Genomic DNA, 15,895 nt, shown 5'->3' on the forward strand with positions numbered 1-15,895 from the left:
GAAAGAACAATGGTTCAGGGTAGGCCTTAGGAGGTCCTTAGTGAGGAATAGAACAGAAAGCGAGTACTTAATAAGTCCCTGGGGAGCAAAAGTAGTAGGTATTGGTAGGAGTTTTTATTTTACTCTCTTTTCTTAAGGGTATACATAAATAATTATACTGTATTGCAGGTGCTCAAGTGAATAGTAAGGTGCAGGACGTGACATAAGTGATCAAAGTGAACGAACTGTCACACAACAACAACAAGGATAAAAACACAACAATTATATACAGATAGAACGGGTGAAATTCCTTGGGTAGGTCGACGGCGTTTCGATCTATATTAATCTAGATCATCATCAGGACAGATGAGCCTCCTGAAACTATAAGAATTAAAATTAAAATCAGGCTCCTACATGTATGCCTCACATGGCATTCCTACATGTATACTTTTAATTGCAAATTAGTTTTTTGCTCCCGGGGAAAAGAAGGTCAAAGCATGCACATGTACATATCTTTACACATGGGCATTTGGTGAAGACTCATTTTAAAGTTAGAATGAATTAAGGAGGCATGTAATTTTACCTCAACTTAGTGTGTGGCGCTTCATCAGTCAAGAGTTATGAGCGCATCTATTGCTGGTACAAAATAATTTATACAAAAGTGAACAAATTAATTTAAATTTAAAAATATATATACCTTGCCGGTGCTCTTTAAGGCAAGGACGATTAGTTGGCAATACAGTAGATGTTGCTGTGCTCAATTGAATCTGTAGGTAATAGAGAATGGTAGTGAGCATGGGATGTATTTTGTAACATTAAAGGGTTAAGGGGCTGTAGATAATGTCTATAAATGCAGGGACAGTTAATAAATTGGACGGATTTAAGGAAAAAAATCACATATATTTTTACAGCATATGCTAAGTTTCTCCCTTTAGTTAATGAAACATGGTTCTGGGGTTGGGAAAGAGTATCTACTATTGAGGAGTTAGTTAGAGAAGGCGGGCTAAGGAATAGCCACACAAACTGCGACTTACAGTTTACTTAGTGAAAGCATGGGTCTTCCATTGAAGGGAAACAAGTAGCGCTCGGTCACATCTACTTGGCCGAGGGTCCTACTTGAACTTTATACAAAAAAGAGAACAGAAATACATTAATTTGGACCTTAAAAACGATGCTCATCACTACTGGGCTGTATGAGATATAAACTACTCACTTGGAAGGGGAGAAACTCACTACCATTCTCTATTACCTACAGATTCAATTGAGCACAGCAACATCTACTGTATTGCCAACTAATCGTCCTTGCCTTAAAGAGCACCGGCAAGGTATATATATTTTTAAATTTAAATTAATTTGTTCACTTTTGTATAAATTATTTTGTACCAGCAATAGATGCGCTCATAACTCTTGACTGATGAAGCGCCACACACTAAGTTGAGGTAAAATTACATGCCTCCTTAATTCATTCTAACTTTAAAATGAGTCTTCACCAAATGCCCATGTGTAAAGATATGTACATGTGCATGCTTTGACCTTCTTTTCCCCGGGAGCAAAAAACTAATTTGCAATTAAAAGTATACATGTAGGAATGCCATGTGAGGCATACATGTAGGAGCCTGATTTTAATTTTAATTCTTATAGTTTCAGGAGGCTCATCTGTCCTGATGATGATCTAGATTAATATAGATCGAAACGCCGTCGACCTACCCAAGGAATTTCACCCGTTCTATCTGTATATAATTGTTGTGTTTTTATCCTTGTTGTTGTTGTGTGACAGTTCGTTCACTTTGATCACTTATGTCACGTCCTGCACCTTACTATTCACTTGAGCACCTGCAATACAGTATAATTATTTATGTATACCCTTAAGAAAAGAGTAAAATAAAAACTCCTACCAATACCTACTACTTTTGCTCCCCAGCGACTTATTAAGTACTCGCTTTCTGTTCTATTCCTCACTAAGGACCTCCTAAGGCCTACCCTGAACCATTGTTCTTTCAAAGCATCTCGTTACCCCAGGTTCTACTGTATGGGGTTCCCTTGTTTTTAACAAACACGCCGCCAGCAACTCGGCTGGTCTTCCAGATTTGGAGGCAGATATTGCGTCGCATGGGATGGTGGGGCAAACTGACTGCGGAATCCCCGTTGTGGCAGAATGGACGCTTTCCGGCTCTGGAGTCCGTTCGGGGACTCAGGGGATGGGACAATATAGGGATCTCGAGATTAGGGGGTGTCATGTCGGGTACTACGCTTAAATCCTTTCAGAACCTCCAAACGGAATACGGTATGCCCCAGTCCCAATTTTTCCAATATTTGCAATTTCGTCATGCCATTACATCGAGTCTGGTGGGTCTGGAGTCCCACCCAGAGTTTAGTCCTGTGGAAGCAAGGTCTTCATGGGAGACTTGGGTGAAAAAAAGATATTGCGCATCTATCAGACTCTCACCACACATTGTTCCTCGACACTACAGAAACTTAGGGAGTCGTGGGAAGGGGATGTTGGGGCATTAGAGGAGGAGGATTGGCGGGAGGCACTGGAGGCCCCTAGAGGTGCGGCGATAGCAATGACATTGCGGCTTATTCAATTTAAATATCTTCACAGAATTTATTATACTAGGGAGCGGTTGTGGAAGGCAGGTCTTATTGCAAGCCCGAACTGTCTGAGATGTGGAGGGGAGGTGGGGACACTGCTTCACACAGTGTGGGACTGCACCTCACTGGCTAGATTCTGGAGAGGAGTGTGGGGTTATCTGGCCGAGGTTCTTGGGGGGGGACATTCCCGCTTACCGCACGACTGGGTCTGCTACATGTGATGGAGGGGGTTAGGGGGAACAGGTACAAGAGGCACCTATTGGTCTTAGGCTTGACCCTCGCTAGAAGGGATATTGCAAAAGCATGGAAAGATCCCGAGCTCCTTCTGTTCTGGTGTGGAAGAAGGGGTTGGACTTCTGCATGGGGTTAGAGCAGCCAATTCTTGAGGCCCGAGGCTGCGCGCGTAAACACTATCGGATTTGGAAGAGGTGGGCAGACTACAGGGGCTGGTGGCTGGACCCTCCGGTAGAGCGAGAGGCTATAGTGGGGAATGTGTGCTGAGCCATAATGGCGGATGTATAAGAGATTCTGGCCTGAGATACCATGTGCTGACCAGGGGATACCATGTGCTGACCAGGGGAGACGGGGTTGTGTGAACGGGGTGGGGGGGGGGGGAGGGGATTATGGGAGTGGTTTCCAGGGAAGGGGAGACGGGGGGGAAGAGGTGGGAAGGGAGGGAATTTCACTATGTTCAGTTTGATAAGTTTGATATGGTTGCTGTATAAAATGATGTACAGATTGCTATGATAATGATGTTTTGTTTTGATTGGTGGCTGCCTCCGACATGCGGGGGGTCGCGTTATATGTGCATTCTATCAAATAAAATCTGTTTAAAAAAAAAGGCAGCACTGACACTCTAAGCCTAAAAGAGGTCGTGCAAAAGTAAAAATTGAGGAACATCAGTAATATTTGTTGACAGAAAGCCAGGGTCCTGACTGAAGGAGCCGGAAAGAACAACTGACCTAACTGTCACCCCTGAGGCATGATGGGAAGCTAGGGGTCATGGCTGCCTTAAAGGCACAGTGCCAGTTTTTGTTGAAAATGCTTTCATTTTCTATGCTCTTGCTTTATAAGGCAGCCTGTGGGCTAACAATGTCTATTAATTAGCAATTTTCAGCATTTATGAGTGTTTTGCTCAATAAAACACAGAGTTCAAGTACAATTTGACCTAATGTGTTTTTTATATCCATGCAAGTACAGCATATGAATGGGTAATTACATTGTTTAGCCTCAGTTTGGGCCTGCATTGGTGTGAGAAAAAATTATATATGTTCATACATATACGTGGAGCTAAATATATATGATTTCCATGCATAATTTTATATTATTTCCGGAGTCCCCGCACATGGGCGGGAATATTCAGTGCTTATGACTATTGATGAGGATCCCCTGGAAGAGAAATAATATTAGCGCAAATTGTGGCTTCAGTCACTTTCTATAAAAAGAAAAGCCAGAACATGTTTGTTTGATTTTCTAAATACATTAGAACAACATAAGAGCATAATATGGTACCTCTATGGCAGAAGCTAAGGTCAGCTATAACATTTGGGGTGCTGATGACTTGGTCTGGTGTCAGCAGGTCTTCAAGCACATCTCTAAAACCTTTATTCTCTGATGAGTAAATTTGAGTTTTGTTGTTGATTTCCAGAGAACATAGTCATTAGGGCCAAGCAGAGGTGTAAAGCCAACTACAATCAAGGCTGTAGATATGTTACCATTTAGGACTATCCCAGTTTCTATTGTTGCTGCTTTATATTCCAACCTAGCAGCCCGTCCCGACGTTGTCCGGGTATGAATTGCTGCTGGCCAGCAGTATATTGTTTTGTAGGATTTCGTTTTGATAGCATTTCTTATCTGTGACAGGCCTGTGAAACGCTCCGATTCACAGTGCACTGCTGATGTACTTAAGAGTGTGCGTTCAGTAGTGTGTGAACTCGAGTTTCCCTACTTTATTTTTCCTTGCAATAATATATAGCTCAAACTCGACAACATGACATGAGCACAATTTACATTACAGAAGAACACATTCATTTGTGGTAGGCACGGGGAGACAAAGCAATTTGCCTGGAATCACAGGATGTTGAGCTGATGCCGAGATTCGAACGTAGCTCCCCAGCTCTAAAATTTGCAATTCTAGAACTTGTGGCGGGAGGTGTGTCTAAAAGTGTATGTGCGTGCTGGCCATCAATGAGAGAGACCTGTGCATTTTTCAAATGGGTGGTGAAAAAATGAGTACGTTGCTGGAGATGTGGGCCGCCGTGCCACCAATGTACTTACCGGGCGAGGGTAAACACCCATTATTCCGCAACTTTCTTTCCGCATACCATCACTCCGCATACTTTCATTACGAAAGTACCATGACTCCGCAATGCCATTATAACGCATGGCTTTACATTTTATATGCTTTTACCATGCATACATTTACAACGAAATTCGTTGTAAATGCATGAATGGTAAAAGCATGTTTTTTTTAAATGTTTGGATAAGGTAAGTATGGGTATAGGGGTATCTATTTTGGGGTACTGAGGTATATGTTTTGGGTTTTTTGGTATTTTAAGGGTTCAGATATAGTTTTGGGTTATGGGGTACAGGGGTAGTTTTAGGGTTTAGGGATAGGTATGGGTTTTGGGGTACAGGGGTATTTTAAGGGTTCAGGGCTAGGTTTGGGTTTTGGGGTACAGGGGTATTGTTAGGGTTTAGGGCTAGGTTCGGGTTTTGGGTATACAGGGGTATTTTAGGGTTCAGGGGCAGGTATGGGTTTTGGGGTACAGGGTTATTTTTTAGGGTTCAGGGCTAGGTTTGGGGTACAGGGGAATTTCTAGGGTTCGGGTAGGTTTGGGTTTTGGGGTACAGGGGTATTTTAAGGGTTCAGGGCTAGGTTTGGGTTTTGGGGTACAGGGGTAGGTTTGGGTTTTGGGGTACAGTAGTAGGTTTGGGTTTTGGGGTACAGTAGTATTTTTAGGGTTCAGGGCTAGGTTTGGGGGTACAGGGGTATTTTTAGGGTTCAGGGGTAGGTTTGGGTTTTGAGGTACGGGGGTATTTATTGGGTTCAGGGCTAGGTTTGGGTTTTGGGGTACAGGGGTATTTTTAGGGTTTAGGGATAGGTTTGGGTTTTGGGGTACAGGGTATATTTATAGGGTTAAGATGAGTTAGTGTTTAAGGGTGTTGGGGTATTTTAAGGAGTAAGGGTGGGTTATGATTATGGGGTGCAGAGGTATTTAAAGGGAGCAGGGTGGGATTAGCACACGATATGAGACATGGCATGAAGGGCGGAACGTACCACACGCCCCCAGCGTTTGTCACACCCCCAGCACACGCCCACAGCACAACGCAGACACGCCCACAAGAGACTACTTTGCTGGTACAGCTATTTTACCTTTTAAATGTATATGGTGGGCATCTGCATAGCCTATGTCCTTCTGCTGCAACTGCTCTTTCCAACGCTGTATTGTGTGTTAATATACCCTGTACCCCAAAACCCAAACCTATCCCTAAACCCTAAAAATACCCCTGTACCCCAAAACCCAAACCTAGCCCTGAACCCAATAAATACCCCTGTACCTCAAAACCCAAACCTACCTCTGAACCCTAAAAATACCCCTGTACCCCCAAACCTAGCCCTGAACCCTAAAAATACTACTGTACCCCAAAACCCAAACCTACTACTGTACCCCCAAAACCCAACCCTACCCCTGTACCCCCAAAACCCAACCCTACCCCTGTACCCCAAAACCCATACCTGCCCCTGAACCCTAACAATACCCCTGTACGGCAAAACCCAAACCTAGCCCTGAACCCTTAAAATACCCCTGTACCCTAAAACCCATACCTATCCCTAAACCCTAAAACTACCCCTGTATCCCATAACCCAAAACTATATCTGAACCCTTAAAATACCAAAACAACCCAAAACATATACCTCAGTACCCCAAAATAGATACCCCTATACCCATACTTACCTTATCCAAACATTTAAAAAAAACATGCTTTTACCATTCATGCATTTACAACGAATTTCAATGTAAATGTATGCATGGTAAAAGCATATAAAATGTAAAGCCATGCGTTATAATGGCATTGCGGAGTCATGGTACTTTTGTAATGAAAGTATGCGGAGTGATGGTATGCGGAAAGAAAGTTGCGGAATAATGGGTGTTTACCCTCGCCCGGTAAGTACATTGGTGGCACGGCGGCCCACCTCTCCAGCAACGTACTCATTTTTTCACCACCCATTTGAAAAATGCACAAACCTCTCTCATTGATGGCCAGCACCCACATACACTTTTAGACACACCTCCCGCCACAAGTTCTAGAATTGCAAACTTTAGAGCTGGGGAGCTACGTTCGAATCTCGGCATCAGCTCAACATCCTGTGATTCCAGGCAAATTGCTTTGTCTCCCCGTGCCTACCACAAATGAATGTGTTCTTCTGTAATGTAAATTGTGCTCATGTCATGTTGTCGAGTTTGAGCTATATATTATTGCAAGGAAAAATAAAGTAGGGAAACTCGAGTTCACACACTACTGAACGCACACTCTTAAGTACATCAGCAGTGCACTGTGAATCGGAGCGTTTCACAGGCCTGTCACAGATAAGAAATGCTATCAAAACGAAATCCTACAAAACAATATACTGCTGGCCAGCAGCAATTCATACCCGGACAACGTCCGGACGGGCTGCTAGTAATATATAAAATGAGATCACACCCGCCTGATGAGGGTGGGTTGACAATATGCCCCATTAGCTTCGTCATCTGATGCTCCAGTTACATGAGATGACTACAACTGCTCACCAAAGACCAGAGTAGACCCCCAAGTCACAAGTGTTTAAGAAGCAAAAGGGGACGGCTGGAGTTGTAGTTCATAGAACACGCGAGACCCACAAGTCCCGAAAACACAGGACCACAGCCCTCAGAGAGCCATGCGACAAACGGGTATAGGAAGCGGGGTCGACTATGTATAATCGGCCGCGCAGTCCAGGGGGAAGGGGGGACCCACATTAAGAATAAAGAATAAAAAGTGAAGTGTGTCACAAAGCGTTAGGGAAGAAAGATAATGGGATAGCAGCCATAAGCCCAGTCAGGAAACCACGGGCACTGCCAATTCCTTTTGATGAAAATAGGCAGTATGTTTTTGCTCAGGAATAGTCAATCTGGATATCTAACCTCCCTTTAGCCAGTTTGCAGCGCCTGTTTTAAGTGAGATGATGCTTACTATTTAGATCTACGTAGAGAGAAGGGTGGGTACATTTGGTGCTGTACAGCCCACCCCCACCTGCACTTACTGACGGCGGCATCTGAGTGCATCGTCCCTGCGTAGATGTCCCAGCCTCTGTCCTCAATCTCAGCCTTCACCAGGATGACAGCGCAGTTCCTACCAGCCCATAGAACACAGCTTACAACTACTCCCATGCCGTGCATTCATTGGCTAAAGCTACGCTTATAGTGGCCCCTTGCTCAATTCTATTGGACAGTACGTCACACTTCAACTTCTTGGCCACACCTCTCTATTCTAATCCTACCAATAATGGCTCAATCATGCCCCTGAAGAAAAACGACTCCTCCTTTTCGCACAAAAAAACTCTGAATTCACATTACATACGCTTTAAAATTCTGGAAAGGATGGGGGGGGTCATGTCAGGTCAAGCCAATGAAAACGCGGCCGCTAAAACTAGAAAAACAAGCTCGCAAGTAGTGCGTGCGCGCCACAGCAAGCAATCTGTTTTCAATTATCGCGCCCGTTTCTGGGCACGATAATTGAAAACAGATTTGGCCTGTGGGGGTAACCGCAAGCAATAGGCGGTGGGCGGAGCAAAGGCAGGACATGTACCCGCCTTGCCCAATTGCGTGCTGTCTTTGTTAGAAAGACGCACGCACAGCCCAATAGCCAAGGAGAAAAACAAAAGCACAGGCAGGAGCGTGTGGTGAGCTTTCTGAAGACCATTGCTAAAAGTCTTGTAAGCAGCGCATGCGCGCTGCTCTAGGCTTGACCTTAAAAGTGTACGCTTTTACTGAAGTTAACTTGTTTTGAGCCCGGTAAGAAATATCGTTTTCAGACGGATTTAAAGAACTTCATTTACATTGAGTTAAGCCAGAATAAGTCAAGTACATTTAAGGTAAAATGAATGCAACTGTATTTCACAACGCAGAGTGTCCCACTTGTAAAAGCCACATTTCATTATGGGGTATCATAATAGACTTACCAGTGCCAGGTTCCAGTAGGCCACAACATTATTTATACCATCAAATGCTTGTATTGCTTCTTCTGTATTACCATCAACTAGATTTAGTGAGGCAAAGGCTAGTTGTGCCTCCACTTCATATTCGTGAACTTCGTTAACCTGCAAAAAAGAATGCATTTCAGAAATATATGTACTGTGAAACAAAAAATAACCTGAATTACTTGCTGCTGTACAACATTTGAGTCTACATAACCTTACATTTATCTTTCAGTAGCTTATAATGACATTTTGCAGCAGATTGATTGCGAAGGACGTCTTTACATTTTCTCATGTATATGAATTGTCTACTACTTTTATCTCTTGTACCTGTATTTCCCCGTTTTTCATCTTACGGTTCCACTATGATTTTTTTTGCTGCCAGTCGCAAACAGCACAGTCATCAATTTTCTAACGTACATTTAGAGTGCACTTTGGACCTTCCCTTTGCTCATGACCATCTATTTCAATTCCTTGTTACATATTCGATGGGTTTACTCTCTTTTCTGGGGTTTGTCTCTTGATAAATTTGGTTTCAGCCTGTTTTTGATTGAATAAGTGGATCCTTCCACACTACTAATGTCAGGGAATTTTCTTTTCTTCTGCATGTTTCTATTAACCTTTGACATTTTGTACTTGATTGGAGAGTATAGCCCTTTCTCTTTTCTTACCTCTTTCCGTCTCTCCGCCCTCACCTGCACATTGCCATTGCTCCACCTCTCCAAGCTTTTTGCTTCCCTACCTCCAGCTCCTCTATTCTACCTTTCTGCACCACCTGCTTGAAGGAGGCAGTCTCAGGTTGCAAACTGGGACTCAATCACCTTGCCCACTTTCCTGTGCGAGGCTCCTCATTGAGAAAATGGATGTAAGAAAAGTGTCTGCCCGCTACACAGCAATATTAACTTTGCAAACCCATGTAAATTGTGGGACAGCAATTAGCAAAATCAAAGGTGCATGCAGCCATCCGTAAATGGTGGCTGCCTGTGCCTATTGACTCTACTAATGTTTGCGGCACAATTGTGCAAGTATTGGCAAAGCTAATAACGGAGGGCACTTTGTGGTCTTGCTACTCTACAAAGATTGCCAATGACAACAGAACAAGTAAAACATACTGGCTTTTAAAAAGATTCTTTTATTCTGGATGTAGGAGTCAAAGTTTCCAAGCGTTTGCTTAGAACGAATGGCTGCCAACAAATTTCCTGGTCATCGTCGTCGTACAGTCCGGTTGGCAGCTGCCACCCTGAGCAGGGTTGCTCTGAATATACAGTGCATTGCATAATGTCCAGGTTATATGTCAAATGAAAAATGTTCAGATTTAGCAAGCTGTAACAGGGAAAAGTGCCTTAACATTGTCAGCAGTTTATGCTCTTAAGTGATGCAATAAACAGTAGTCAGAACTGTTATTTATGTAAAGATTTACAAAAGAGTATGCTTTAAGGGGCCATCCAGAGAAGAAAAAATATTATGTTGCCTACCCTGTAGGCATCTACTTGTAGCATGTGGTGCTGTACATTCACATGCTTTGTATACTCCTACCATCTAGTGCTGGGCTTGGACATTTGCAACTAGTTTTTCGAGTCATGCAGTATTGTGGCTTCTCCTCTGTCAATGCGCATGGTCATTGGCCAAGCTTTTTAGATTATTTTTCACACATTTGGTGCACGTTAGTAGAGATAAAAATAGAACAAAATGCGGACCACACATTCCAATTGTAAAAAAGGAAATATATTTAATACATCCAGAAAGCAACCAGTAACTAAGGCAACCAATATCTTCCAGGGAGGTGGGGGGCCGCATGTGAATCTACAGCATTAATTGATACGAATAGATTCCCACAGGGTAAGTTCCAATCCCTTTGTAGCATGTGTGGCTGTAGTTACACATGCTCTTCATAGACTGTAAAGCAGTTCTACCCTAATGGAGGATAGTCCGTGGATGGTGCAGATAGCTGAAATAAGGTTCTCAGTATAGCCTGTCTAACACATGCCTGCTGGCGTGCTAGAACATCGACACAGTAGTGTTTAGTGAATGTGTGTGGAATTTACCATGTAGCTGCTTTGCAGATGTCAGCTTTATGAATGTTACCCAGAAAAGCCATAAAACCATCCTGTTCCATAAGGAGTCTGGTCTTGAAGAGACTGGTAATGTCACCCTGCCTTGATGTAACATGTCTGGATGGATTTAACTACAGATACTGGTCTTAGATATTGCCGTACCCATTCTTGGTTTTGAGAAGGAATCAAATAACTGTTGTGTTTTACGGAAATATTTAGTTATGTCAATGTAATACGTGAGCTCTTTTTACATCTTGTGTATGCAGAGCTCTCACTGCGACAGTCTGGATTTGGAAAGAAAACTGGTAACTCAATAGTTTGGTTCAGGTGAAAAGAGGACACTACTTTTGACAATAATTTAGGGTTGGTTCTAAAAACGACCCTATCTTGGTATACCTGAAAAAAGGGTTTTTCTAAAGTCAGAGCATGTATCATTGACTCTAATAAAGGACGCAATTGCTACCAGGAAGGAATATGCTACTTACCGGTATGCATCTGTTCTTGGCATGTAGGGCTGTTGACATTCATATCTGTGCATAGATCGCCACCTAGTGTTGGGTCTGGATGATTGCACCTTGTTGTCCTGGAAGAGTCTTCGAAGTATCACAAGATAGGTGACTCCTCCCCTGGACTACAGTGAGCATGGGCATCTTCTCCATCTTCAGATTGTTTTTCGCCATTGTGGCAGAGATGGAGATAGTAAAGTAAGAGATGGCCATGCAAAAGATAATGCTGCAGCTGCGACAGGCACCGGGGAGGAGGGCGGGCGATATGAATGTCAGCAGCCCTACATGCCAAGAACAGATGCATACTGGTAAGTAGCATATTCCGTTCGAGGCATGTGGGCTGCTGAATTCATATCTGGGCATAGACTGTATAGCAGTATCTCCTCTAGCAGTGGTTACCTGTGCCAGCTGCAGCAGTTTGAAAAAGAGTTTTGAGGACAGCCTGGCCTACAGCAGCTTGCTGCTTTGCTTGCACGTTTACACAGTAGTGTTTTGTTAAAGTGTGTATGGTAGTCCATGTGGCTGCTCTACATATGTCTTCAAGAGGAATATTCCCTAGGAAAGCCATAGATGCCCCCATTTTTCGCTTAGAGTGTGCTCTTGGGGGGACAGTTAAATGCATTCAAATATGTTATCAAAAAGCTAAACGCACTTTAACAATCCATCTGGCTATTCCTGACTTTGATATTGGATTTCCTTTATGTTGTGGTGAAAACGCAACAAATAATTGCTTTGTTTTCGTTCTGTCCACATAATAAAGCAGAGCTCTCTTTACATCCAGTGTGTGTAGGGCTCTTTCAGGTAATGACTGTGGATTTTGGAAGAACACTGGCAGTTCTATTGATTAATTAATACGGAAATTGGATATGACCTGTAGCATAAACTTAGGGTTTGTTCTAAGAACCACCCTGTTAGCATGTATTTGCATGAAGGGTTCTTGAATTGTTAGTGCTTGTAACTCGCCTGAGTGAGGTAATAGCAATCAAGAATGCCACCTTCCATGTTAAGAATTGCAGTTCGCATGAGTGTAGAGGTTTGAATAGAGGTCCCATAAGTCTGGTAAGTACTATATTTAGATTCCAGACTAGGGAAGGTGGGTGTCTTGGAGGGATCAGCCTTTTAAAATCCTCCATAAAAGCCTTTATTGCAGGTGCTCTAAACAGTGAAAGGTGTTGCCTGTTTTGAAGGTATACTGCTATAGCAGCGAGGTGTAGTCTTATGGAAGAGTATGCTAGGTTGCATCTTTGAAGATGCAGCAGGTAACATATAATGTTCTGTATGGAAGCATCTAAAGGGTTGATTTGGTTATTGTTGCAGTAAATAACAAATCTCTTCCATTTAGCTGCATAGCACGCTCTCGTAGTTGGTCGTCTTGCCTCTTTAATGATGTTCATGCAGTCTGGAGGCAAGTTAAGGTATCCAAATTCTAAGACTTCAGGAGCCAGATCGCTAGGTTCATCTGATTGGGATCTGGGTGTCTGATTGCTCCATGGTTCTGAGTTAGAAGATGGGGTGCGAGGCGCAGCCTTTGATGAGGAACTACTGAAAGTTCCAGGAACGTTGTGTACCATGGCTGTCTCGCCCATGTGGGAGCAACTAGGATCAGTGTGAGTGACTGCTGCCGCAGTTTGCGTGCCACCAGCGGTATCAGTGGTGCTGGGGGAAAAGCGTACACAAATCTGCCTGACCAGTTCATCCATATCGCATAGCCTTGTGACAACGGATGTGGGAATCTGGCGGTAAAGTTCTGGCATTCTGGGTTTTCGTTTGTGGCAACAGGTCTATCTCTGGGTGCCCCCACTGCCTGAAGAATGGTTGGAGAACTGGGGGGTGAATCTGCCATTTGATTGTCTTTCCCTGGGAGGTGTTCTGCCAGGGGAAAGATATCTTTTGGAATTGCCCACTTCCATATGCTCTGTGCTAAGTTGGACAGTTGTGGAGAGTGTGTTCCTCCCGGTTTCTGGATATAGTACATTGCTGTCATGCCCGTCCGGATCAACACAGTCTTGCTAAACAAGTATTTTTGGAATGCTTTCAGGGCTAGGAATATTGCTAGCAACTCTAGTTGGTTGATATGCAACTTCTTTTGCTTGATTGTCCAGAGCCCTTGTACTGTGTAGTGAAGGAGGTGAGCTACCCAGCCTGTCAGTGATGCGTCCGCTGTTAGTACTAGTTGTGGAATCGGCTCTTGGAACAGTCGCCCCTTGGAAAGGTTTTGTGGGTTCCACCACTGCAGAGAGTTGTGAGCGCGACTGTCTACCAACACTAGGTCTTTTAGTTGTCCTTGAGCTTGGTTCCACTGCCGTGCTAGGCATTCTTGCAATGGACGCATTTGAAGTCTGGCATGGGGGACAATGAATATGCAGGAGGCCATCATGCCTATGTGCTGCACGAAGACTAGAGCTGGAAGAGAGTGTTGTGACAGAAATTTGCGAATGAGCATCTGCATGCTGGCTATCCTCGCTGAGTTTGGGTATGCCTTTGCCACTGAGGTATCTATAGTAGCTCCCAGATATTGTTGTGTGTGGAAAGGTTGTAGATGCGATTTTGGGTAGTTTATGGAAAACCCTAGGCTGTGTAGCAGCTGAAGTGTTTGAGACGTGTCTCTTGAACACTGTTGGTACGATTTTGCTTGTATCAGCCAATCGTCCAGGTACGGGAACACATGGATGTGTTGCCTCCTGAGATGTGCAGCTACTGTCGCTAAGCATTTTGTAAACACTCTTGGAGCCGTGGTCACCCCCGAAGGGGATAACCTTGAATTGGTAGTGTCGACCTTCTATTGTGAACCTGAGATATTTTCTGTGAGCTGGATGGATGGGTATGTGAAAATACGCGTCCTTGAGGTCCAATGTTGCTAGGCAGTCTCCTTGCTGTAGCAACGGGAGCACTTGCTGTAGTGTGATCATATGGAAGTGTTCCGACAGTATGTATTGATTTAGGGGTCTGAGGTCCAATATTGGTCTGAGTGAACCGTCCTTCTTGGGAATAAGGAAGTATAGGGAGTATACTCCTGTCCCTTGGTGTTGGAAAGGGACTGGCTCTATGGCCCCCTTTTCCAGCATGCATTTCACCTCTTGTTGTAGCAGGGTGATGTGTTCTTTGGACATAGGACGGTGTCTAGGTGGTATGTTTGGTGGGGTAGAGGTGAGTTCTAGGCAATAAACATACTGGATAATTTGTCTCACCCACATTGCGTTCCAGACAGGTAGGAATTGTTGGAGTCTGCCTCCGACCGGTGTTAGGTGGTCTGGAGGTAGCGTGATGAAGTCACTGTTTTGTGACAGTGGAGGCTCTGGTGTTATTGCCTCCACATCCTCTCCCCTTGTTATTGTTGCCCCTATAACCTCCTCTGTTGGAGTTCTTGTTAAAGGAACCTTGGGTGTTGCCTTTGTATGTAGATGAGGTCTGTGAAGTATTGCCTCGTGTAGCTGCTCTGTATGAGGAGCGTCGAAAGGAACCTCTGTGTTGCTGAAACTGAAATGCACCCATTGATTTTGCAGTTTGTGTCTTTCTTCATTTTGTCTAAAATGGTGTCAACTGCAGGGCCAAAAAGGAAGTCTTGATTGACTGGTTGGTTAAGAATGGTGGACTGCACCTCGTTCTTAAAGCCCGAAATACGCAGCCATGCAGGTCGTCGTAGTAAAACGCTAGTGTTAATAGACCTGGCTGCAGTGTCGGATGAGTCAAGCGCACATTTTATGGAGGCGTTTGTAATAAATCTTCCCTCCTGTATGAGGTCATTAGCTTGGGCTTTAAAAGGCTCAGGCAGGTATTGCATTAAGCTTTCAAGCTGGTCATAGTGTGCTCGGTCGTAACGAGCTAGCAGAGCTTGTGTATTCGCAATTCTCCATGAATTGGAGGCCTGTGATGCTACCCTTTTACCCGAGGCCTCTAGTATTTTGGACTCTTTATCAGGAGGAGGAACCTCCCCGGTTGTCTGTGAGTTGGCCCTTTTGCGTGCATAAGCCACTACCAATGAGTCTAATGGTAACTGACCTCTGATATAGGAAGGGTCTGTAGGGGCTGCCCTATATTTCTTTTCAATCCTGGGATTGATTACGCGTGCCCTGGCTGTGTCTTTAAATATATCAGGCGCGTGTTTTAATACCCCCCTTTAGCATAGGAAGTGTTCTGACGTTTTTCTCCGAAGTAGGGAAAGTGTCAAATAAGAAGTCTTCGTCTATAGGGTCATTGTGCATGTCTACGTTGTGGTACTGCGCTGCCCTGTCTATTAGTTGGTTGAAGACAATGGTGTCGTCAGTAGATGACTGTTTTGTTGGGTATGAGGAGACGTCAGGGATGGGATGCGTGTCATATGGGTCAGTTGGATCTCCCTATGGTTCATTTTGGGGGTTAGGATCCTCTGGATAGTCCTAATCATGCTGAGGATCTTCCCCTGTGTCGCCCTCATTGTCCCCATAGTGAGAAGGAGAGTAAGGGGCAAAAGGCGTAGTAGGCATAGTGGGATAGAAAGGAATGAAGGGTCTAAAGCATGGGTCTTCAATCTGTTGGGCGCGACCCCGAGGGGGGGCATGGACTCATTC

At 44.1% G+C, this 15,895-nt stretch overlaps 1 protein-coding gene across 2 annotated transcripts in view; it reads right to left on the minus strand.

The window, feature by feature from the left end:
- Positions 1-15,895, minus strand: part of LOC147697215 (E3 SUMO-protein ligase RanBP2-like) — an 852,038-nt gene that overhangs the window by 466,178 nt on the left and 369,965 nt on the right. For both annotated transcript variants that reach the window (XM_086934289.1, XM_086934288.1), the window contains exon 14: positions 8,774-8,911. In XM_086934289.1, coding sequence (XP_086790415.1) covers positions 8,774-8,911 — 138 coding nt within the window. The remainder of the gene's footprint in view (positions 1-8,773; positions 8,912-15,895) is intronic.

This window comes from Lissotriton vulgaris, chromosome 8 (genome assembly GCF_964263255.1).
Source record: "Lissotriton vulgaris chromosome 8, aLisVul1.2, whole genome shotgun sequence".
NCBI classification, from domain to species: Eukaryota; Metazoa; Chordata; class Amphibia; order Caudata; family Salamandridae; genus Lissotriton; species Lissotriton vulgaris.